Source organism: Varanus komodoensis, unplaced genomic scaffold (genome assembly GCF_004798865.1).
Source record: "Varanus komodoensis strain SLA01 unplaced genomic scaffold, ASM479886v1 scaffold3, whole genome shotgun sequence".
In the NCBI taxonomy this organism is placed as follows: domain Eukaryota; kingdom Metazoa; phylum Chordata; class Lepidosauria; order Squamata; family Varanidae; genus Varanus; species Varanus komodoensis.
The window spans coordinates 1,067,787-1,092,605 of NW_025335761.1; the positions used below are offsets into that span (position 1 = coordinate 1,067,787).

Sequence of the window (24,819 nt, forward strand, 5' to 3'; positions counted from 1 at the left end):
ATTGCTAATGAAGAGCATAGTTCTCTCGCGGATCCCATGAAGCCACCATTAAGCTAGACTGATAAAATGTGCCACAAAAAGCTGGGGTATTCTGAAGCCTGCTGTAGCCTATTTACTAGTGCGTACGATGTATCGGCCCTCCAGATATGTTGGACAAGAATTCCCACAAAACCCCAACTTTGTTGTAATCTGGCCGAGAGCTTCGGCTACGGGTGCTATAGAAATCAACAACAACTGTGCCTTGGGAGAAGGATGGGAGTTGTGTCGTCCAATACATCTAGAGGTCACAAAGCAGAAAACTTTCTGCGAAAGCGCCGGGTGCGCTTCTCATTCTGGCTGTGCAGGGTTTCCTCCACTACTAAATGTGGATTCCTCCATTCTCCTTCCGGCTCAGGGAGGGCCCGAGAAGTCCTGTCCTTTTCTGTGCATCTCCAACGGCGGCCAGTCCCGGGGAAGCCGAGTAGCGGCATTGCTGCCGGCAGCTCTTGAAGCCGCAGACTGGCCTTGCGCGCTCGTCTACTTATTTGTAAACCCGGGAAGCAACCCCATTTCCGTAGTCCCACCCAGCCGCTTCCTAGCAAAACAGGACTGGCGCCTCCACGAGCGGCCCGCCGAGCCACACAGCTCCTCCCCTCTCCGCTCGCGTGAGGAGCTCGTCCGCCGCCGCGCGCAACCATCAGCGGCAGAGGCGCGTCCGCCTGCCCGCCTTGGACCCGGCGCTGCCCAGCTGCCGCTTCCTCCTCTGGCGAGCTGCTGCAGCTGCCGCTTCCGCCTGCGGCTGTAGCCCATGGAGCAGGGAACCGGCCCGGAGAGAGAGCCCCTGCTGCCCCCGCCGCTGGCAGCAGTTCCCGAGCGTGACCGAGGGCTGGGTCGCCTCTCCTCGGGCAGGGACAGTACTGTCCCGGGAGACCTTGGGCACTGCGGCGGGTCGGCGGCCTCCTCTCGCCCTGTCCGGAACGGTGAGCGGGGTATCGCTGCTGGGAGGGGCTGGGCCACTTAGGTGAAGAGTAGACCCGGGCACTCTTTGCAACGCCACGGCTTTATTTCCTACTTCCTCGGCGAGAGGAGCCGGGACTTTAAACGAGCCAAGGAGCTGCGCCCCCTGACACGGGATGCAGGGTTGATTGTCCTAAATCAATGTGTGCATGTTTGTGTGTTCGTGTGTGTAGCGGGGAAGTGAGCGCCCACAGAGCAGTCTTCTTACTCGAATCCCACTGAGTACAATAGGACTTAACTCCCAAGTAGATGAATAAAGGCGCACTTTTATTACTGAGTGCAGGTGAAATGAGCCTTTACTCAGCTTAAGGCTTGCAGTGGAACAGTGAAACTGTAATGAAGAAGAGCACCTCTGTACATGTGCAGTCTGTCTGTTCCTCACCCTTGCACAACAATAGCCAATTTACACATTCCTGGAATTAGATGAGCCATTTCAGAGTGTAGCTGTGGTCCATGTGTTTGAGATGAAGGCTATTTGAGAATACCCATTGCCAGTCTTGGCCCTTGTGTTTGGTTTAAGGAATTGCTCCTTTCTAAAAAGTGCATCATCACTTGATTGCTAATAATACTATTTGCTGATTAGGCAGCTTTGGGAATGGCCAGTCTGCTTTGCTTTGCTTTGCTTTGCTTGCTTATTGAAATATTGTTGGCTGTACTGGAGATGTGTACATTGAACTGCTTTGCTCTGTCACAAGTATAAAGTAATGCACGATGGGAAAAAAAAAATGCCAACCTCAAGGACTGAGGTGACTGGCCAAGAAAGGCATCTTGGAGCTCTGCTTGTGGCTGCTGTGAAAAAGGAAAATTCTAATGTTTGATATAATTAGGAAAGGAATTGAAATGAAAGCAACGTCATACTGTCTTAGACAAATCTATGGACAAATTTTCAGACAAACCACACTTCAGATATATCTATAACTGTGGATAAATCTGGTGATCACATCTAAAATGCATGCTATCTTTTCAGTGGTGCTGCCCTATCCATGAGTGGTGCTGTCAAGGGGATTGAGCATCCTGCAACCTGCCTAAGAGTAGATGTCTCAGGCAAGAGGTGGGAGGAGCTGGGGGGGGTGCCCTAGGTGCCCCAAGGGCATAGCACCACATAGCAGATCAGTGGCTCATGCCGCATAGCCATCCTTGCCAGCAGCTTGAGAGTAGACCCTTCCAGTTGCCAGCAAGGATGACCCTTCTCCTCTTTGAGGGGACTATGCTCCCTTGTTAAGGAGGAGTGGATCCCAGGCACCCTTGCTGACAGTCTGAGAGGTCTACTGAGCATCCACCAAGGATGCAGCACTGCACTGCTGCAGGCAGGGGAAAGCTGCTGGCAAGGACACTCTCCTGGCAGCCTCACAGCAAGAGCAGCAAGGAGTTTTTGCCAGTCTTGCCAAGCGGTTCATTGGCTGTTGGGGCTCACCCATGGTGGGTTGTGTCATCTGGCTGAGAGCAGCTCTAGAACAGTCATGAAAAAAACAACCGTCCGTGGTGAAACAGCCCCTGCTTCCACGGCAACACAAGCCACTTAAAGCAGGGTGAGTTGTCATGTTGTCTGGGCCAGGTCAGAATAGGACCAATGTGATCTGAATGCCTAGGTTCCACAAGCAGTTCAGCTACCCCATTCGGTACCAGTTGCTTTTTGTGAATTGTCCTCAAGGACAGCCGCACACAGAATGCACTGCAGTAATGTAACCTGATAGAACTCAGTCATTTGTTACTGGCTAGATCAGTATTCCCAAGATAGGGCTATAGCTGTTGAACTAATCTAGGCTGTTAAAAGGCACTTTTGGCAGACTGCTTATTTGGCCTTTCAGAGATAGTATGAACCTCATCCAAAGTCGGACACAAAACACCATCCAGATTAGCGAATTTCTTAGTCCATAGTACTTTGATCTTGTCTGGAGGAAATTTGAACTTGTTAGAGCTCATTCATTCCTGTACTGTCCTCAGGCACCTGTTCAAGCTTTAAACAGCCTTCCTAGGATTGGATGGAAAAATATAGGAAGGCCTGTGTGTCATCAATGTGTGGATGACACTTCAGCCTAGATCTCTGAATAATTTCTTCCAGCATTTTCCTGCAGATGCTGAAAAGCACTGTGGGCAAGATGGAACCTTGAGATAACCCAAATGACAATAGCCAAGGGCTGGAAAAAAATACCTGGTACTGCCTTTTTGGGTTCTTTTCCAGGAAGGTCTGGAGCCACTGGAACACCATGCTCCTAAGGACTGTCCCAGAGTGATGATTCAGAAAGATACCATAATCAGTTGTAGCAGAGACTTCTGAGAGTTCAGAAAAACCAATAAGTCATGTTCCGTGTAATGGAGTGAATCTAGATCTGTGTCATCCAAAATTGCTTGGAGCTGACTCAACACTATCCACTCCAAGAGCTTGCTCAGAAATGGTGGATTTGAGGCGAGGTGATAATTTGCATAGCCATGGGACTTCGCTTCTTCAACAATGATTTTACTGTTGCCTCATTCAGAACTGCTAGAATCGTCCTGATATCCATATAGCCTTGACAGACTTCACTAGCCACAGAGGATAAGCATCTAAAGAACAAGTGGTAGACTTTAGTCCTCCAAGCAGCTTGTCAGCATCCTCAGGTAGCAGAAGCTGAAAATTATCCATAGCAGCAGGGCCATATGTGTCATGGCTACAGTAATCTCCAGTTTTGCCAGAACTGTAGCATCCTAGATTGGTTGGGAATTCACAAAATGCTTACAGATCTAGTGCTGAATTTCTGGGAATACTGGATCATTACCCAAGGCCTTCTACATGTTCACATTTATGAGTGGGCCAGATATGAGTATTCAGTGGTGAGGGAAAGGTCTTCTGACAGACAATCATAGTTTCCATCCTCACTTAGACCTCTGGCTGTTGGCACATATTTCATCAGCCATAGTTCCTGAAATTCAACCCCACACTGGATGGCTGGAGCAGATTCTGCAGTTCCCACTCCTTCCAGAGAATTCTGTGATAGATACCTATCAGGACTGTGGAAACCATGATGCTGAGTTTGGAGGACTAAAGAAATCATGGTGAAGTGTGGAAACCATAGAACAGACCATTGTTTCCTACAGTGGTTTCTATAAACCAAATGCACCATGCTGAAATACCACAACAGGGTTTGGACAACAAGAAGGCACTGTGACTAATTGCGTCCTGCAAACCCATCCACAGTGTTTGTATCCAAGCTCTTAAGTGATTTATAATTCAACTGTCACTCTGCTGAGAATCAATTTATCAATTCTGTGCTTTGAAGTCACTCTTTAGCACGCGCCCAGAATCTTAACTGCCAGGCTTCCTTCATCTGCTGTTTGGAAATAAGGAACATGCATACTAGTTGTGGAGACAAATGTAAAGTTTTAAGAGGTATGAGGCTGCTTTTTCACTATATTGAGTTGGAGCATACTTTTCCTTCTGCCGCACAGCTGATGGTACAGTAGGGGGAAGAAAAGATTCTGCTTGCAGTGGAAGGCACCATGTGCGAGAATGATAGACTGATGTCCACACTGTAACTCCAGAACTTGTTCTCCTTCTGTCCTCAAGAGTAATATTTCACCTAAAATGTGATTTAAACAAAGTTCCTTGGGCCGTGAACAAACAGTTAAGTTTATTTGTTTGCTTGTTTCATGCCCTTCTTGGATTAAGATGTCACTTCTACAATGGCTTTATAATCCCAGGAGAAAATGCCTGAGGCTATAAAAATGCAAAATTCTAGAAACCTTGATCTGATTGGAATTTTCCCTCAAGGAGTTGAAAGCAGCATAAGAATTGCTTTCAACTATGAGGAAGCACAAGTAATTTATATTTTAATTCCCACTGAGGCTATCCAAACCAAGACACTCTGCATAACAATAGCAGCCTCATTGAATCTTCTCTGCTTAAATTAGTTGAATAGTTTAGCCAAAATTTTTAAAAATCATAGCATATTCCCTTAATAGCTTTTGATTCTGTTTACTGGGGGCTTTAACTTTAAATCTTAGCTTTAAATTGAGACTAAGATGATCTGAATTGAACCTTGCTTTGTGCCTTCTTTTGAGGCTTTTGTTTGGGGTCACAAAGTCACCCCACCCAGTTATTCCTTTGCAGCTTCCAGAGTGACTTTAATCACTCCAGATATTTTTCTTCTATGTTTATAAATTACATTTGGAAGAGGTAAGGAGCTGAAATTCAGGGATATTTTAGACTAGGCACTCTGTGACGATGTAAAAGAAGAGAGATTGTAGGACTACTCATGTAAAATACAGAATATGCACCTACAGTTCTAAAATGGTCAGGTGAAGGCTACAATATGGTGTTTAAAAAAGGGATTTGGAGATGTCTTCAAGAAACATTTTCACAAATTTCATTAAAATGGGTGGAAGTGATCTGAGAGCACAGATGCATTCTGATGCACTTCTCATTCTGGGCCTTGATTGTGTTGTACCCCGCGGTTTTACAGATGAGACCAGAGACCGGATGGTAAAGTTAGAGAGGAGGTTTATTCCTGCGCAGGGACCACATTCGTGGGGGAATGCGGCCCCTAACAGAGTTGGAACGAGATTTTTATACCTTCACAGTCAGCTTTCGGCAAATGGGGAACAATACAATCAGTTTTTGACAAGAATGAGAATAATGGCGACAATGGGAAGTTACAGAATCACATAGCAGCAGTTAAGCAAGCGATATACAGAAGCAGATTTGGTTAGCAGTAAGTTTTATCTTTTAATTTACATCTTTTAGGCAATCTTTGCCCATTACGTCGTAGGTAAGCTCTTTCCATTTTCCGAGGGAAATTTTCTGAGACAGCTCTAGACATTTTGAATGGGCTAGAGCTTAGGGGAGCTAAGCCTATCATGAATGCCCTGAGACAGCTGATTATTCTAATGTTTAGCCGTGTCATGCAGATCTGGAGCCTAGAGGAGTCATGCCTATCCTGAATGCCCTGAGAAAGATGATAGATATTTCCACTATGTCAGGAGCCTGGGGAGTCAGGCCTAACATTCCCTACTGGTCTTAATGGGAATTAATTCCTCGATTCAGTCACAGGAAGGGGGCTATAGCCGTTTAGCCCCGGCTGAGTTCTAGTGTAAAATGTCAACACTTTTATAGTGTTGGTGTGTTTTAGGACAAAGCGAGAGAGCCATCGAATCAGGAGAGGTCCGGAGATAAGAAGAAAGAGCAGCCCCAGTAGGGGTCCAGCCAGGGAGGAGAGTAGGCTGGTCATCCATGGGGACCAGCTGAATAGCCGCTGGTACCAGTTAGATTTTTCCATGTGGCGCTTTTCTCGGTCTTCTGTCCTAGTCCGGACAAGATCCAGGCTATTCCTGATGACTCCTGAGTGGTTTGCATAGAAACAACACTTCTCATCCAGTGCCACACATAGCCCTCCCTGTTTTAGCAAGAGTAAGTCCAGCCCCCTCCTATTCTGGAGGGCCACTTCGGCAAGAGAATTGAGAGATTGTTCTAAAAACTTAATGGAGCCGTGAAGCTCTTGCAAGTCTGTGTCTACCTGTTTAGATAGGTAAAATATGTCTTGATGTCCCTTAATCAGGGCACCTGCTCCTACCGCTGCGGAACCCGCGACTCCTAGACCGAGCAGTAGGGGGGCCAAAAGAGGGACGGCTTGTTTAACGCGAGCCCCAACAGGCAAATCACCTATAGGAGTCACCTCCCCATCGACGAGGTAGATCTTTGGGAGGACGAGAGTTAAAATGCAGAGATCAGGCTGAGGTGTCTGGGTCGCCAAAGGACTGGGGAGGGCCACAAGGAGAGTGGAGGATACACACGGCGTTAACCCAGTGCGGCAGGCGAAGAGAGTTCCGTTGGGAGCCGCCAGTAAATAAGGGCTTGTGCCGGGGGCTAGAGTAATGGTGGAGGCACAGCGAGGGTTGTTCGAGGGTCCTTGGGGACCCGTGACACAAGTACCCTCCCCCGAAAATCCTTCCAAGGTTATGGCGGGGTAGAGACCCCATTTGCAGTGAGTCTGGTAGTTCTCGGAGTAGGAGAGGTTGCGGAGATCTGAAAGGGAAGCATTTACCCCTACTCCGGTGTAAAAAGGAAGTTGGGGGCTCAAGCACAGCCAGCAGTTTTCGGTTATGTTGGGGTTAGTTTCGTTGAGAACCTGGAAAACGGCCGACACTAATTTGTACGGGCGGGTGGAATTGGCAGGGCTCCGGGGAGGAGGATGTCCTTTTGGCTGAGGGCGAGCGGCATTAGAGCCGCGAAAAGGCGCAGTGGGCGGCCGAGGAGTGGGGTTGAGGTCCGCCACCTCAGGGTGCTTTAAGACTCGGTTGGGCCCTACTGGCCCCCAGGGTTGTGGGATAACTTGCTTCTGAATGGTGAATCTGACCCCCGGATCTCTCCCAGTTACATATAACAGATTGTTCCCATAGAGTCTGATATTGAAACTTGCTTGCTCCACTTTGGATCCATATTTTAGGAGGTGTTAGGGCTTGTTACAGAAGTGCTTTGCTGCTGTTCTCCTGTAGCTGATACCAGTGCTGGTTTGTCATTTTGTTTTAGTTGCTCTGCCAAGTTACTTGGGTGTTCTTTTTTGTTAGAATGTGTGCTGGACAAGAGTAAACAAAAGGGCAGGGTTCACTGAGGTATAAACTGCTATAATCCTTTATTTACAGTTTCATTTCTCTGAATTGAATCATTTCATCCTATGCAAAATGGCAGCAGGAAACAGTCAGAAAGTAACCTCAAGCATGATGTGGTTTTGACCAACCCAAAAATATGTTGGGTTCAATCAACTATAAGTTCAGAATGATTAGTCCTACATGTACTCTGATCTAATTTTGAGATACAGCCATCAGTTTGGATGGTTTTAGAAGTGGGCTGGATAGATCTACGGAGGATAAAGTGACCTGATGGCTGTATGCTGCCAATGGTGTCAGAGGCATTGTGCTGATGTACACCAGTTGCTGCAAAACATGGGCAGGAGGATACTGCTACACGCATTTCCTGTTTGTGGGTTTCCTGCGGGCAGCTGGTTGGCCACAGTGTGAAATGAATGCAGCATTAGATGCATCCTTGGTAGTGCATGGCTGTTCTTACGTCCTTACATAAGCAAAAATATGCTCATGGAACTGGGACAAGGGAGTTTGCTGCATGTGGGTTGGCTGGTGCTTGGAAGGTTCCATAACCCAGAATGGGATGGACCCGCAGCTGGGTTCTTCTGAAGTTAGCTGTAAGTCCTCGCTGTGTTAGGGGAGGCCCTCTTCAGAGTAGATGTAGGGGTTATGTTGACATTGTGAGTGTGCCTGAAGCTTCTGTTTGTGTCAGAATGCATACTTGTTTATTTAAGATAAAGAACCGGAGCTAATGTTAGGTAGAAAGCTATAAAAATGGAGAAGTTGACCTGGTTGAGCAGAGTCATCTTGAATGTACAGGAAGTCTACCAAACATAACCACCTAATCTCCGCCAATCATGTATGACTGATAGATAAATAAATATAAGATTTCCTGATGACTCTTTTGTTAATTGAAAGGAATTGAACTTTAGATTTAATAAGAATATTCTAACTATGATTTTGTTTTATGACTCTTATCATCCTGATTATATTGTATGTGCCCTGTTTGTTTTCTCATTGCAGAGTTTTATTATTTTGTAAGACTGTGCAATGTATATAAATTGTGTGGCACTACTTTGTGGTATCTGAGGGATGCTTTAAGATCACAGGCCATATATTAATTATTGATTCCCAGGTCACTTAGCTGGGATTTATAAAACTATCCATATGGCTGCAGATTTTTCTTTTGGTCAGATGAGTCACAGACAGATCTGTTCAGGTCAGATGCACAAGCTAGCTGGATGGAGCAGAAGTGATTTCTCGCCCTCAGATTCACCTCAATTTCTTTGCTTTTTCAATGGTGTCAGTTCACACAGCCTGTTCAAAAGGTCAGACCTTGGTTTGTAGCTGCTTTGAATTCAGTGGGACTGAGATTGCAGCTTCATACTCCCTAGAACAGTGACTCTACTAGGAGAAACAATTCTATGCCATACCCATGCTAGCATGAATAATGTTTTAACACCACTTTAGGTTTACTCATGTGTAAATCACACAACAGAATGTGAGCTGGGGGAGTCCAGCTACCCCAAGATGTGGTGTAAATGACAATCAAATGGTGTGTATGTGTGCATCTGTTCTCTTTATCATGGTGTCAGCCAGTAGAAGGGCTTGCAGTTTCTTTTTTTTCTAATGCTGTTATTAATAATATATTAATGGTAATAATTATGTTAATAATATTAGCGGTAATACTACCTAAAGAAGCCTGGAGATACGATGGCATGTTGTCTGCAGTCCTCAGAAGTGCGTGATCTTGATTTTATTTATTTATTGTTTATTATATTTATATATCACCTTTTTCCTTTCAAGGCACTCAAAGCAGTATACACAGTTCTCTTCCTCTTCCTCTCAATCTTATCCTTACAGCAGCTGCCCTGTGAGGTAGGTTGGGCTGAGAGTGAGCGAGTCACCCTGTGTGCCCCCATGGCTGGGTGGGCACTACAAGCCCGATCTCCTGAGCCCTAGTCCTGCACTCTTACCCATTGCATCATGGTGGCTCTCAAGGGATAAAGGAACATCAGACATTTTGTGCTAAGGTTTTCATGAATGCTGAAACCAGTCAGTAGCATCTATGAAATGTCCATTGTTTCTTTGGTTTTGCAGTTATTGATGAACATAATCTGTACGTCAAGCAAGCTGTAGTATTCATTGAAGATGCAATTCAGGTAAATCTCTGGTGTGTGCCTCTTCTGTTCGGCTGTCTCGCAGCTGCAGAGTAGTGATTAGTGCATACAGAAAGGAACTATTGGTTAGGGCCACAGTTATTTTGTTTCCCGTTGGGTTTATGCTGCATGGGTAAAAACCTTCTGTAGGTTTCTGTAGTTTAGTCTTACCAGCTGTTCAGTAATAGAATGTTGTAACAGAACACAGAATACGGGAAATGCCTTTTGGTCTGTGAGCAAATTGCCTGCATAGATTAGGTTTGGCAAGCTAGGAGACATCATAGAAATATAGGAACAGAGTGAGTCAGAAGGGACTGCCTGGGCCACCGAGTCTGACCTCCGGCTCCATCTGACTCCACTTACGACATGGCCACCATGTACATGTCTAGCCTATCTTTGAACACCCTCACCGATGGGGCCTCAACTGCCTCCCATAATGCGGAGGGAGGTGGTTGAGGGAAATCTCCCCTCATGCAGGGAGCCCTGCCCTGAAGCTGCCCCCCTCCTGAATGGACAGCAGGCACTCCCCACCACTTTCGCCCTGTCCACAGACAAGCATGGATCGCCCTCTTGGGAAACAACTGCACTGCTGCGCATACAGGCGAGCAGCCTCCTGAAAATCCCAGCTGAGCTGGTCATCTTCCTTTTGTACCACTTGCTTTCCATTTGGGGAATGAGTGGTGCGAGAAGGGCAAGTAGAAGGGCATCTTCTTGTACTTTCTAATTGGAGAAGACGAGATCTTCCCTTGTTTTCTCTTGTTATACCCTTAGAGGTAAGGGTATTCCTCTTCCTAGGCCAGGGGGCAGGGCTTGGGAAGGGTAGGAGGCAGGTCCTGGGGGTGCCATCTGCCTATAATTAGTTGAAGCAAAACCTGAAGTGTAGCTGTATGTTACATATTTTGTAATTCCTCTAGCCCTGACTTCCTTAGTTATTAGATGTTAGTTTGGATGAGCCCAGGGTTGCATATATAACTTCATGTGATTTGGCCTCCACCTTTCAGGAATACAGCAAAATTTGATGCATGAATTATTTTTCATCTCTCTAGTATCGTTCCATAAATCACCGTGTGGACTCAAACTCCTTGTGGCTCTATCGGTGGTATTATTCAGAAGTTTGCCAATGGTAAGCAATGGGGTATTTTTAACTGGTGTATTTCCTTCATTATCAGTGAAGGATAATGCAGGATAATGCACTCAAAGCAGTTGCCTTTCTCTGGATCTACAAATCCTTTCTACTTCTTTCAGTCCCAATAAACATGCTCAGCCAACTAGCGGTTGTGTTAGCCTCTTCAGTTTTGCAGCACTGGAATGTTATGGGATAAGAGACGGGCATCACAACACTTCTGACAATAAGTTAGAAGCACTGTACATTTTGGAAGCAACACCTGTTTGATTTTTTCCCCTTCAGTAACGAAGTTCAACAAAAAAGGGAAGAAGTATTTTTATTCTCAGAAGATGGGAGAAAGTTATGCTGCAGCATCTAGAATGGTCATTGAGTTTGATAGCTATCAGTGTGGGGATGATGGGAATTGAGGTCCAACAGATTTGGTGGGTTACAGTTTTGGGAATGTTTGTAATAGCGATTTGTTGATTGATTCATTGATTGATTACGTTTCTGTACTACTGCCTAATAGCTAAAGTTCTCTGGATAGCTCACAACAATTAAAACCATGAAATGCAACATGGTGTTGTTTTGAATGGTTTGGCTTCTGCTTTGACCAGGTGCTCTCTGCTCTCTAGTTCAAAGAGATGGGAATAAAGATCTTGATTTCCTTCCACTACAGTATCATGGTTTAGGGAACTAAGTACTGCACACTGCAGAGACATTCTGTTTTCTGGTTAAGCTCATCTTTCCCCCACTACCCACCTTCCTGAGATATAATTTGACTACTGCTACTGATAGGCTGTTTATTGCACAGTTCTTTCTGGCAAATTAGTTTTGGGGAAGCTCCCTTTGCATTTAATGATCAAATGCTTTCTCTTGCTTTCAAAGGGTTTTGGTTGTTGCCATTACGCTAATCCTGGCTCTCCCTTTTGTCGAAAACCCTTCTTCCTTCACTGCTACGTCAGATGTGCGATATCGCTCAAAAGCATGGGAGCCTCCCTGTGGCCTGACCGAGAGCATTGAACTGCTCTGTTTCCTTGTCTTTATAATGGATGTCTCAGTAAAGGTTAGTAATCTCTTGGGCATGTCTAAATACCATTTAGATAGGTGGGGCTCAAATATAGCTTTTTCTGAACTGCTCTGTCTGTCTGTCTGTCTGTCTATTTGATTTTAGCCCTCCCCATTAGCTGCATGGCTCCCTGAGTGTGTGATGTAATTTTAGATCACAGATAAGTACTGCTGCATTGCTGTGCCACCTCAATCTTTGGTGCCTCTTGGGCATCCTTGTCTGGTTGACCTTGCACAGCCCACATGGGTTCTGCTACTGTGTCATCAACAGCTGCTCTTGCCAGAGGTGGCATATAGAAGCATATAATGCTTGCATTGAATCAGTTGTTGCTGTTTAATTAATTAATTAAAGCATGTATCTACTTCCTGCCATACTTGATTCCAGAGTGGTGTACAACAGGGCAGGCAGAAAGTAGGTCTGCAGAAACTAATGACATTCCTGATCATTGATCATGCTGGTGAGGGCTTCTGGGAGATGAAGTCCAAAACACCTGGAGGTCTACTTTTCTGCCAGCCCTTGGTGTACAGCCTCAAGGCAACAAAATAAAATACAAAAACAAAGATGAAAGTGGAAGGTAAGCCTTAGAGCAGACTAATACTTGCTCAGTTAAAAAGTGTAGGTAAATAAAATATGCTTTTGCCTGGTGCATAAAGCATACTAATGCTGAGTCCTGGATAACCAATTTGGGGAGGGTATTTTAATGGGGTGCCACTGACAGGAAGAATCCCTTTTTTGTGGATGATTTTATCTCACTGGTGATAATAGCCGAGATAACAGTGCTCTTTTTGCCTTCCCCATAACTGCTTTGATAATTTCCACTGCTCTGCTTCTTACATTTATTAGGTCATTATGCTTGTGCATTTTTGGAGGGATTGGTCAGACGTTTGTGAATAATAGGTCAGTTGGGTACATGCGAAGGATTTTTTAGTTTCAGAAACAGAATCTGTAGAGCCTGAAACAATAGAATTTTTGTATTTTTAAGTGCTCATTCTTACACAGCAGATGTTTATCATGTTTTTTCAACAACTTTAAGGAGAAAGATTGATTGTGTGCTTTATTGTCCGCCGTGCCCAACAAGTATTCTCTGAAACAACTCGGGCAGCAGCTACCAATCTTTGACTGCTATTAAGCACATGAGGCATATTTGAATTGCCCTCCTTTTTGCTAGCTGTATAGCAGAGGGATTTAAACATTGTCCTGGTTCTGGGTCTAGGAATAACAAAGCAGGCAAACAGTTCTTCTGAGCTAGCTCCTATATGACTGTTTCATTCCAATAGGCAGGTTTGGCTCTTTTCAGAAAAGATAATATGAAAATTAACACCCGCTTTGGAGTAATTTCCTTTCCTATTAATATTCTTATATTGTGATGAACTAACTGCTGTTCAAACATGTGTTACCTTTTCAGAGTTACCTGATAGGATGGGAAGAATTTCAGAAAACCAAGTGGTTGATTGCATATATCTGTGTGTTAGTCGTCTCCCTTGTAGACTGGAGTGTCTCGCTAAGCTTTTCCTGTAATGAGGTAAGGAGTGTGTGTTATTGAGGGTCAAACTACATGTTAACACTGATTGCATGATACGCAGCTGAGCCTTCTCTATCTATTTTTACTTTTATGTAGGTGCACATGGCTCTGATTTGGATAATTAAGCTTCCTTAATTTTGGGGAGTTTTTCTTTGTGTTATCCTGTTAGTCAAAACTATTTACCTCCTATCCAAAGAGCCTATCCAGAAGGACACCATAGTCACCAATATCAGAAGTCTCTGAGCAGTCCAGGAGAATTAACAGGATTGTACACACCATGTCCTCCTCCTGGCATAACTCATTTATCATGCTGGCTCTATCAAGACCAGGCCTATAAAGCAGATCCAGATCCAGATGTAGATACTCTAGAAAAGGGGTCCTCAAACTTTTTCAGCAGAGGGCCAGTTGAAAGGTGCCAGTGCTGGGTGTGGGCCGGACAGGTGGTACTGGCGGTGCATGCAGGCTGGTGAGGGGGCAGTGTGTCCGTGTATGCGTGCACTGAGGTGGGGGTGGGGTGCTTGGCAAGGCGCGGGTGGGCAGGTGCGCAGTGAGGGGAGGGGAGGGGAGGCAGGCCCACGAGGCAGTGCCTTGCTTGCTTGGAGATCATTTTCTCCGAGCGAGCGAACCGCTGCCTCCCTGTGCGTGGGGCGAGGTGGGTGGTGGTGGGCGGGCGCACAGGCGCGGTGGGTCCAAATGGGCACAGTGAGTCAGATCTGGCCCCTGGGCCTTAGTTTGAGGACCCATGCTCTAGATGCTTAGTCTACATAGTTAGTCTCATCCAAGAGTTGTGCAGCCATGCGTGTGTGTAGGACAAAGGTGTCCAATTCTTCTTTTCATTTTACTTAGCTTCAATTCGCAAGAAGAAATAACAACATCATGTAACCCAAGAAAAAGCCGCTACATGGTAACTTTCCCCCTGGTTCTCTCTTGCTGGAGAATTAGTTGTGAAACTCCTGTGGCCATATTGCATAGATAGCCATGGTCTGAAGAAAGTTTATTTTGAAATTGTTTTTCAGAATGTGGGGAAGTCTTTCCCTTAACAAGGAAACTTTGTCATGGGAGAATGGGAAGTGAAAATTGACCCTACAGGTGCTACTTCCTAATTGTAATAACTTTATTCTGTGGTTTCATGTTGTGGTTTAGTGATGTTTCAGACAGGACCATGCATGTGAATCTTGCCAAATAGTTGTTAATAATTGATAGTAGTTTTTAAAGCTTTTACTTTTGGTTATTCGTTCAATCCTTTTTTTTTCTTTTGTCCTCCATTTTATATATAGGGTTATCTCCCTATCATGGTAATTTATTTCATCTCTCCATCATATAGGAGATCAGTTGTGGAAAAATACTTTCCTTTCATAGGCAGTTCAAGTTCAATTAAAAATCCTCTTCAAACATAGCTCATTTTGTTTTGTTTTTTTCAAAATTAAGCCTTGCTGTTTGATTTGACAAATCTTTGTGGATAATGCATTGAGAATGGATTGATTCTCTTGCTTGGATGTTATCTTGTTTCATCATCACTAAATATGTTCTCTTTCCTTTAAATTTTAGATTCTGAGGATCAGACGGATACTGCGGCCTTTCTTTCTCCTTCAGAATTCTTCTATGATGAAAAAGACACTAAAAAGCATCAAGAGGACATTGCCAGAAATTGCAAGGTAAGGATTTGGTGATTGTAGTGATTTCCTTTGGTCAGTGAGTAGTAAAGACAAAATTAGGGTGTTTGTTCAGCCCAAGGACCAAATTCTCCAAATTTTGGAGAAATATGGTAGGGCTACCAAGCTGAAGGGAAAATAGGTGGGGCCAAAAATACAAGCAGAGTTTAGCTAAAAGCAGTTACTGCCTGTAAACAAGCTTTAGGAGAGGCATTTCAACCTTTTAGAATGGGAAAAACTTGGAATAACTGGGAAACCTCCAAACAGCTGGTGGTTGGGGAAAGGGCTTGGGGCTGGGAGCAGAGTGTGTAGCTTTCAGGGGAACCTTACACTGGGATCATAGTTGGACCTTCTTTGATCTCCAGACCTCAAGTTCTGCACCCTTGCCATAAATACTGTAAAAATGTAGCCATTCTTTCCTGGCATTGTATTACCATTTATCAGGAAGAAATGAAGAAAAGCCTCAAATGACTTGTTCGAACCAATGCTGGAAATGGAAAGGAACTGTGGAGTGTAACTGCAATGATCCTTGCAGTGCAGCAGTTGAAAGCTGAAGGTTGATTTGTGGTCTCGAGTACAGCTGAGATTTTGCTGAAAGAGGAAGGGGTGTGCTGTTAGTGAATCATTTTTACTCTGCTGTAGGAGAGAATATATTTCTTGCTTTCTAGATTTTGACTGGATTACCTGGAACAGTGGTCCCCAGCCTTTTTTTGGACTTGTGGGTGCCTTTGGGAATTTGAGAAACTGCTATGAGCAGCACCACAAAATGTTAAATTGGAGGATCACTGTTTCGACATTGCCTGTTCATGTTTTGATCTTAGGCTATGTTTTATTCAGCAAAAACCATTTGGTGTCTATTAGACTCTGCAATGTCTCATCTATAAGTGGTGGTCCAATTCAGCTAATTGCTGGTAGCACAGTACAAGTAGTTGCTTCTTTCTGGGAGGAGGCTATTATACAGATAATTTTTGTACTGCAGTAGTCTTTAATATTCACTGACATACACCCTCACAGAAATTAACAAATGCACTGTTTTGATAGGCAAAAACTGATATTACACAATTGGATGGATATGCAGACACCTCTCATGCACTAGACTGAGGACATTGCAAGGCTTTTGATGGATAAACGGATGGCCTTTGGATGCCAACTTCTAATAAATACATCTTAATATCTGGTCCACTTTTGTTGAAGCCTATGTAGAACAGCGAGAAAGCTGCATGCGTTTCATCCAAATCCATGCCTGTATTTTAAAATGGGATTTTTTTTTCAGGTGTCTGTGAGGCGCCATGTTGGGGACCCCTTCATGGATGCCATTGAAGGTGCTTGCAGGTGCTAACAGTGCCCATGGATACCACACTGGGGACCATGGCCTAGAATGTGATGATTTTCTCAGCTGAGGCATTTTCCAGAGTGCAACCAAGTTTTTAAAAACCGAACTCTTGATTGCTATCACATAATGTACAATGGCACCTCTTCCCCTGCATCCTCCTTGCATTTTAATGAAAGAACTAATGCTGACCTTTGTATTTTCTTCCTATTAGTGTTATGCTGCTATTAGCTGTTCACCTGTTTCTCTTTACCATGTTTGGCATGCTGCTGTTTGCTCGAACAAAGGTAACTAACATGGATGATTAATGTCATAGTTCACTGTCGGAGAGCAAAAGTCACTGCCAGAAATTGTGACAGGTGGAATTGGTTTTAAACAAAAAAAAAAAACAAACAAACAACCTTCCCATCTCTTTCTGAAATACGTATTATTTTCCCTGTGTTCTAGGTATAATGTTATGATAGGCCTGATTAATTCATGTTTGTGTTTGTATTTTTGTTTCCTCTTACCCTTGCTTTATAATTTCATTATAATTTTACTTTATTCTCATTCATCAAACTCCTTCTCTACCATTATTTTACCTACCCCTTTGTCTTTGTGTCTATCCTTTTGTCACTGAGGGTTTAACTTTATCCCCATTTTTGTAAGAGTAAACCTCTCAGATGGTAGTTTTACTGCCCCACAAAGGGAGCTATTTTTGTGAAAGAACCCAATTTGAAAAATTGCATAAAAGCCCATTATTATCTAGAAATAAAATGTGCAACTCTTCCATTTTATATTCACTGTGTTAAGATAATATGCCAAAGGAATTAATGGGTGCTAAATATAAGATCATACCAACTTGAAAATTGATACATGTAGCTCATGAATCTTGCCTTGTTGTGGTGGAGGGGCTTGTGTAGCTCAATGAAGCTATGAGCTATGCCGTGCAGGGCCACCCAAGACAAACAGGTCATAGCAGAGAGCTCTGACAAAATGTGATCCACTGGAGAAGGAAATGGCAACCCACTCCAGTGTCTTTGCCATGAAAACCTCGTGGACAGTACCAAAAGGCAAAAAGATATGACACCGGAAGTTGATCCCCTCAGGTAGGAAGGTGTCCAATATGCTACTGGGGAAGAGCAGAGGGCTAGTACTAGTAGCGCCAGAAAGAATGAAGCGACTGGGTCAAAGCTGAAAGGACACTCAGTTGCTGATGTATCTGGTGGTGAAAGGAGAGTCCGATGCTGTAAAGATCTATACTCCATAGGAACCTGGAATGTAAGATCCATGAATCAAGGCAAGCTGGATGTGGTCAAACAAGAGATGACAAGACTGAACATCGACATCTTAGGAATCAGTGAACTAAAATGGACAGGAATGGGTGAATTTAATTCAGATGACCATCAGGTATACTACTGCAGGCAACAATTCCTCCGAAGAAATGGAGTAGCCTTCATAGTCAATTAAAGAGTAGGAAAAGCAGTACTGGAATACAATCTCCAAATTGACAGAATGATCTCAGTTTTAATCCAAGGCAAACCATTCAACATCACAGTAGTCCAAGTCTATGCCCCAACCACTAGTGCTGAAGAGGCTGAAGTTGACCGGTTCTATGAAGGCCTACAACACCTTCTAGAATTAACACCAAAAAATGGTGTCCTTATCATTATGGGGGATTGGAGTGCTAAAGTAGGAAGCCAAAAGATAACCGGAATAACAGGCAGGTTTGGCCTTGGAGTACAAAATGAAGCAGGGCACAGGCTGGTAGAATTTTGTCAAGAGAATACAATGGTCATAGGAAACACTCTTTTCCAACAACCCAAGAGACGACTCTACACATGGACATCACCAGATGGTCAACACAGAAATCAGATTGACTATGTGCTCTGTAGCCAAAGACGGAGAAGCTCTATCGAGTCAGTAAAAGCTAGACCAGGAGCTGACTGTGGCTCAGATCATGAGCTTCTTGTTGCAAAATTTAGGCTTAAATTGAAGGAAGTAGGGAAAAGCACTAGGCCACTCAGGTATGTCCTAAATCATATCCCTGATGAAGATACAGTAGAGATGACAAATAGATTTAAGGAGTTAGATCTGATAGACAGAGTGCCTGAAGAAGTATGGGCGAAGGTTCGCAACATTGCACAAGAGGTAGCAACTAAAACCGTCCCAAAGAAAAAGAAATGCAAGAAAGCAAAATAGCAAAATGGCTGTCTGAGGCAGCTTTACAAATAGCTGAGGAAAGAAGGGAAGCAAAAGGCTAGGGAGAAAGATATACCCAATTGAATGCAGAATTCCAGAGAATAGCTAGAAGAGATAAGAATGCCTTCTTAAATGAACAGTGCAAAGAAATAGAAGAAAACAATAGAATAGGGAGGACCAGAGGAAAATTGGAGATATGAAGGGAATGTTTCATGCAAAGAAGGACATGATAAAGGAACAAAATGGCAGGGACCTAACAGAGGCAGAAGAGATTAAGAAGAGGTGGCAAGATTACACAGAAGAACTATACAAGAAAGAGCTTAATGTCCCTGATAACTACGATGGGGTGTCCACTGACCTTGAGCCAGACATCCTGGAATGTGTAGTCAAGTGGGCCTTAGGAAGTCTGAGCAACAACAAAGCTAGTGGAGGTGACAATATTCCAACTGAGCTGTTCAAAATCTTAAAAGATGATGCAGTAATAATGCTACACTCAGTATGCCAGCAAATTTGGAAAACTCAACAGTGGCCACAGGATTGGAAAAGGTCAGTTTACATTCCAATTGCAAAGAAGGCCAATGCCAAAGAATGTTCAAACTACTGCACCATTGCACTCATTTCACATGCTAGCAAAGTTATGCTCAAAATCCTGCAAGCTAGGCTCCAGCAGTTTGTGGACCGAGAACTACCAGAAGTACAGGCAGGATTTCGAAGAGGCACAGGAACTGGAGATCAAATTGCCAACATACACTGGATCATGGAGAAAGCTAGGGAGTTCCAGAAAAACATCTAGTTCTGCTTCATTGACTATGCTAAAGCCTTTGATTGTGTGGATCACAACAAATTATGGCAAGTTCTTAAAGAGATGGGAGTACCTGACCATCTTACTTGTCTCTTGACAAACCTATGTGCAGGTCAAAAAGCAACAGTGAGAACTGGACATGGGACCACTGATTGGTTCAAAATTGAGAGTTCAGCAAGGCTGTATACTGTCACCTTGCCTATTTAACTTATATGCAGAGCACATCATGAGAAAGGCGGGGCTAGAGGAATCACCAGTTGAAATTAAGATTGCTGGGAGAAATATCAACAACCTCAGATATGCAGGTGATACCACTTTAATGGCAGAAAGTGAAGAGGAACTAAAGAGCCTCTTGATGCAGGTGAAAGAGGAAAGTGCAAAAGTTGGCTTGAAACTCAACATTAAGAAAACTAAGATCATGGCATCCGGTTCTCTCACTTCCTGGCAAATAGATGGGGAAGAAATGGAGGTAGTGACAGATTTTATTTTCCTGGGCTCCAAGATCACCACAGATGGGGACTGCAGCCAAGAAATTAAAAGGCGCTTGCTCTTGGGAAGGAAAGCTATGGCAAATCTAGACAGTATACTAAAAAGCAGAGACATCACCCTGCCAGCAAAAGTGCATAGAATAAGGCTATGGTTTTCCCAGTTGCAATGTATGGCTGTGAACGTTGGGCCATAAGGAAGGCTGAGCGCCGAAGAATTGAGGCCTTTGAATTGTGGTGCTGGAGGAGAATCCTGCGAGTCCCTTGGACTGCAAGTCGATCAAACCAGTCAGTCCTAGAGGAGATCAACCCTGACTGCTCTTTAGAAGGCCATATCCTGAAGATGAAACTCAAATACTTTGGCCACCTAATGGGAAGGAGGGACTCCCTGGAGAAGAGCCCAATGCTGGGAACAATAGATGGCAAAAGAAGAAGGGAATGGCAGCAAATGAGGTGGCTAGATGGAGTCACTGAAGCAGTTGATGTGAGCTTAAGTGGACTCTGGGAGATGGTGGAGGACAGGAAGGCCTGGAGGAGTGTTGTCCATGGGGTCGCGATGGGTCGGACGCGACTTCGCGACTAACAACAACACGCTTGTTTTTAGTCTTTCTGACACCAGTTCAAACACAAATACTTTTGCAAATGCCCATATAAACACCATTTTGTGGAGGTAAATTGTATTGATTAATAGAAAAAGTTTACTTAAAAAAAAAGGAAAAAAAGAGAAAAGATGGAAAGGAAGAGGAAAAGAAAAACGTGAAACTAGAGACATGTCTATACTTGTTTTGTTTGCATTTCATTTTTTTCTCTTTGTTTATTGATTTCTTAAGTACAGTGGTACCTCAGGTCATGAATGCCTCAGTTCATGACCAAATTGAGTTGCAAACAAAAATTTCATAAAAATTTTGACTCAGGTCATGAACTCTGCACTGGGTGGCGGCCTCTATTGTGGCAATTTCCCCACCCATCCGAGTGGGGAGATGGCCATGATCGTGCTGGGGGCAGGGGGGAGATGGCCAAGATCGCACCCGTCTTTCCTGCATGAGCATGCCCATGATTGTGCCCATCATTCCTGCACGAGCGCAACCATGATCTCAGCCTTCTACCTCCCCCACATGATCGTGCCCATCTCCCCCCTGAGCGGGCCTGCGTTCACGCCCATCTCCCCCCAGTGCTCCCGTGATCGCACCCAACTCTCCTCCCCCCCTCAGCACGCCAGGATGACGGGTGCGTGCAGGGATGATGACCGTGATCGCGGTCGTGCTGGGAGGGCAGGGAGATGGCTGCACTCGTGCTCAGAGTGGGGAGATGGTTGTGATCTTTGTTGTTCTTTGTCACTTTGCTTCACATTTTTCTGATTAAAAAAAATAGTTACAGAACGGATTAACCTTATTCACATTGAACCTTACGAATAGGAATAATTCTAAATTTAACTCGGCTCATGACCAGTTTGGGTCATGACCAGAGTCCTGGAACAGATTAAGTTTGTGAGCTGAGGTACCACTGTACTTAGTTGTCTGCTTGAAGTACTTGGATGGATCATTACTTTGGGTTGTGTGGCCTTTCTCTCCCACACTGTCATGATCTGCCTAACAGACTAGCATGTTTGGATGACTGTGTGGCAGCATGCTCTTGAACTTGACAGCAGTGCAATATTAGGAATTCTGGTTCTTAAGTGGCTTTTGTTTGTTCTGCAATATGCCTTGCTAATGCCTTGTATCTCTTTGTTTAGCAGGACAAAGAATGGCAAGGGTATTTTCACAAATTACCTGATTCATTGACTTCACTGCTGGTACTGCTAACGACTGCAAATAATCCAGATGGTAAGTAGACTTAGCCAAGAACATTCTCTCTCTGTCCCTCCCCCTCCCCCTCCCCCTCCCCTCTCTCCAATGAACAGAATGAAAATATGCATTGACCCAGTTCTTAAGTTGTGAGTTTACCCATTCATTTGATTCACACATAATGAAAATCCAGAGAAGACATTGAGAAGGGATTGTTGAATTGGAGACTGGCATTACATGCAAACTGTGCTCTATGGCTTAACTATGGGTTGTGAGGTTAAACCATAGTGGAGTAGTTGCACATAATGAAAACTCATGTCTCAAGAGCAACTCATACTCCATACCTGGGTTGTTATTATGTGTGAACCAGGTCATTTGGTTGTTTATATTTATGCAGTTTGAGTGTTGTTTGCCTCCTGGGATTTCTATAAATGATAGAAACTTTGTGCCAACAGAATGATATCAATAGATGCTGCCCATAGTTTGGAATTAGGAGGCCTTCCTTGTTTTATGAATAGGTTTCTAACCAGAATGTTAACATCTGGTTAGATTGCAAATTATAGGAAAGCAAGGTGGAAATATACATAGATTTATAGCCATTATGGATTCTCAAAATGTACCATTACAGCACTGGTGGCCATTAATGTGTGTTTCATTCTTCAAATGTAGTAAGACAGTGTTTGGAGAGAGAAGAAAGTTGTTGTTGTGACTGATACAAAGGCCAGTCAAGTGCTAAGCAGATCTGGCAGAACTAGAATACAGGCTTGCTCTGCGCTTCATCTGAGCAATAAGGCTGTACGTATGTGGAACTAGTGGTGGCTAAGCTTCCATATTGGCCCAGGGTGATGGTTAGGTTGGCTTGCACAATCACATGGCTTGGACAAAGCACAGGGACGGTGCATGGTGAACACCAGTAGCTTAATAACCTGTTGGAGTGTGGCTTGTTGTATCTTCCGAACCTGGACAGCATGCCTTATTTGAGGGGAAAACAACCTTGTGGGTTAAGCCATGGTGATTGTGCGAACCAGCCCTGTGTCTCTTCCTTTCAGGATTTTTCATCTGGATTTATTACTTTCAGGCTCAACATTTCTAAACTTTTTAAAATTGTTGTACAGTGATGATTCCTGCCTACTCTAAGAATCGAGCATATTGCATCTTCTTTATAGTCTTCACAGTAATTGGTGAGTTGGTTTTTCCTTTGGAAGACATTGAATGTGAATTTTGTTTTTAGTTATCTCTGTATGATTACACCTTAAATTTTGGGAATGGTGGGAGGCAGGATGGAATTTCTATGGCTTTAATATTATATGCTTAAACACTGGGTGACTTGCAGAGGCGAAACTGAAGTGCCCTGACAAGCGGGAACAAAAGGAGTCATTTCTTGGTTGCTGTGTCAACTGAGTTATGCTCTGATGAGGTTCCAGTTTCAGGCAGGGAGGAGTCAGCAACTCATCTGTTGTCTTCAACCGAGAAGGAACCAACACTGGGTTATTTCTCTGTCTCTATGGACTTTGAGGAGCTCCGAGGAGTTCTTGAGAAGAGACTCTCTGTGGTACAGTGGGGAGGTTGAAAAGAAATAGGGGAAAGCAACCTAGGATGACTTCCTCTCCATAAGCAGGAAAAACTGGGAGTAAGAGTTATGACTGTCTCTAACTACAGGCTGTTGCCAGGCAGAGAAGGAGTTCCTGTCAGGAGAGAGTATCTGACCCTGCTTATTGCATCATCTGACACGTGTGGAACGTTAGGGAAAAGGCTACGTGTTTGATCTTATGAGAAGAAGCCATACTGGAGCAGATAATGAAACAGCCTGTGCTTGCCACCTCACCTGCCTAGTTAGTCTTTCTCAACATGGCTTGCAATGCCATTTGAATCTGACGAGGATGGGTGACTGGATTGGTCAACAAACCAGCCACAACCTGTGCTCCATTGTAGGGTTGTTGGGTGGTTTGCAAATTTCTGCAGCTACCTGTGCCTGCTGATTTTGGATGCCATGATAAGCTGCAATGACCACCTGCTGCAGTTGGTGGTCATGTTAAAAAAAACAGCCATCAGCAGCCGGCACACATTGTAGCCTGTTGTGTCTTATTAAGTGAAGTGGGGTCCAGTGCTTGGTTATGGAGGAGACTCTGTTCATTGGATAGCTTCATAATGTAAAGCTTCATCTTGCACGTGCGTTACCATTAGCAGCATTTGCAATTTTTGCTCGTGATACCTGTTTAAAGAGGGACAGCAGAGTGTAAAGATGGAAAGGATGGACGATGCAAGAGAATCTGTACAGGGTTATCCCAGTGGAAGAGGCAGCAGTGACAGATGGATTGAAAAAGGATTGGAGAAGGTTCTTCTCTAGGTAAAGAACAAGACACTTAAGCTGTATAAATGAAAGCATGTCCTCTGTATTGTGCTGATGATAACACAGCACAGGTAAGGAATCCAAAGGGTTATCTCTCTGCCTGAAGCTCAGAGAATACATTTTCTTCTCTTCCAGGAAACTTGTTTCTGATGAATTTGCTTACAGCAATAATATACAATCAGTTTCGTGGATATCTTCTGGTGAGTCAAGCTAAATAATGTAATGATGCCTGTTAATTGACATTCTTAGAAAGCTGAATCATGGTTCAGGCTGTTGTGCAGAAAATTCCTACTGTTGGAACACTTAAGCATTCCTTAGGGCCACTGGAGTGGTAGAAGTGTTTGACTATGGTACAGGCAGGTAAAGGTATGGGATAGACCTCTCTCTCTCTCTCTCTCACACACACACATGTATGTATGTATGTACGTACATACGTACAATATTGGTATGTACATCTCCATATCTAGGCAGATCCCAGAATCTCAGCAGCTAAAAAGTTAAAACAGATAAAAGAGTAAAAACAATATATTAAAAACAGGATAATGTTGCAGACATGGATGGTTGGAAGGAAAGACTTCCTGGGAAAAGGGTGTCTTTAGCAGGTGCTGTGGAGCTCTTTGCCGTGGTCTGATCTTGTGTGCTGATATTATCTATGTGTGTGAATGAGCTGGGTTGGAGACTGGGCCAGACTCTCTTACTTTGCCTGCCCCCTTCCCCCACGCACATGGTTGTATTCATACCTGCATTGCTGCAGCGTGTGTGCATGAAGGCTGTGCACACTTGAAAGGCCAAACTATTTTCTTAAAGAGATGCTCTTCTTTGCTTACCC

General features: G+C 44.0%; 1 protein-coding gene across 2 annotated transcripts in view; it reads left to right on the forward strand.

Moving 5' to 3' along the window:
* The first annotated feature begins 708 nt into the window (after positions 1–708).
* TPCN2 (two pore segment channel 2) overlaps positions 709–24,819 on the forward strand; it is a 42,323-nt gene continuing 18,212 nt past the window's right edge. Inside the window, exons 1-10 of one of the 2 annotated variants that reach the window (XM_044436592.1) lie at positions 709–959; positions 9,652–9,713; positions 10,757–10,833; positions 11,704–11,881; positions 13,290–13,406; positions 14,955–15,061; positions 16,603–16,675; positions 21,589–21,679; positions 22,756–22,821; positions 24,126–24,190. In XM_044436592.1, coding sequence (XP_044292527.1) covers positions 788–959; positions 9,652–9,713; positions 10,757–10,833; positions 11,704–11,881; positions 13,290–13,406; positions 14,955–15,061; positions 16,603–16,675; positions 21,589–21,679; positions 22,756–22,821; positions 24,126–24,190 — 1,008 coding nt within the window. In that variant the 5' untranslated portion in view covers positions 709–787. The remainder of the gene's footprint in view (positions 960–9,651; positions 9,714–10,756; positions 10,834–11,703; positions 11,882–13,289; positions 13,407–14,954; positions 15,062–16,602; positions 16,676–21,588; positions 21,680–22,755; positions 22,822–24,125; positions 24,191–24,819) is intronic. The other variant, XM_044436593.1, reaches the window with a different exon arrangement.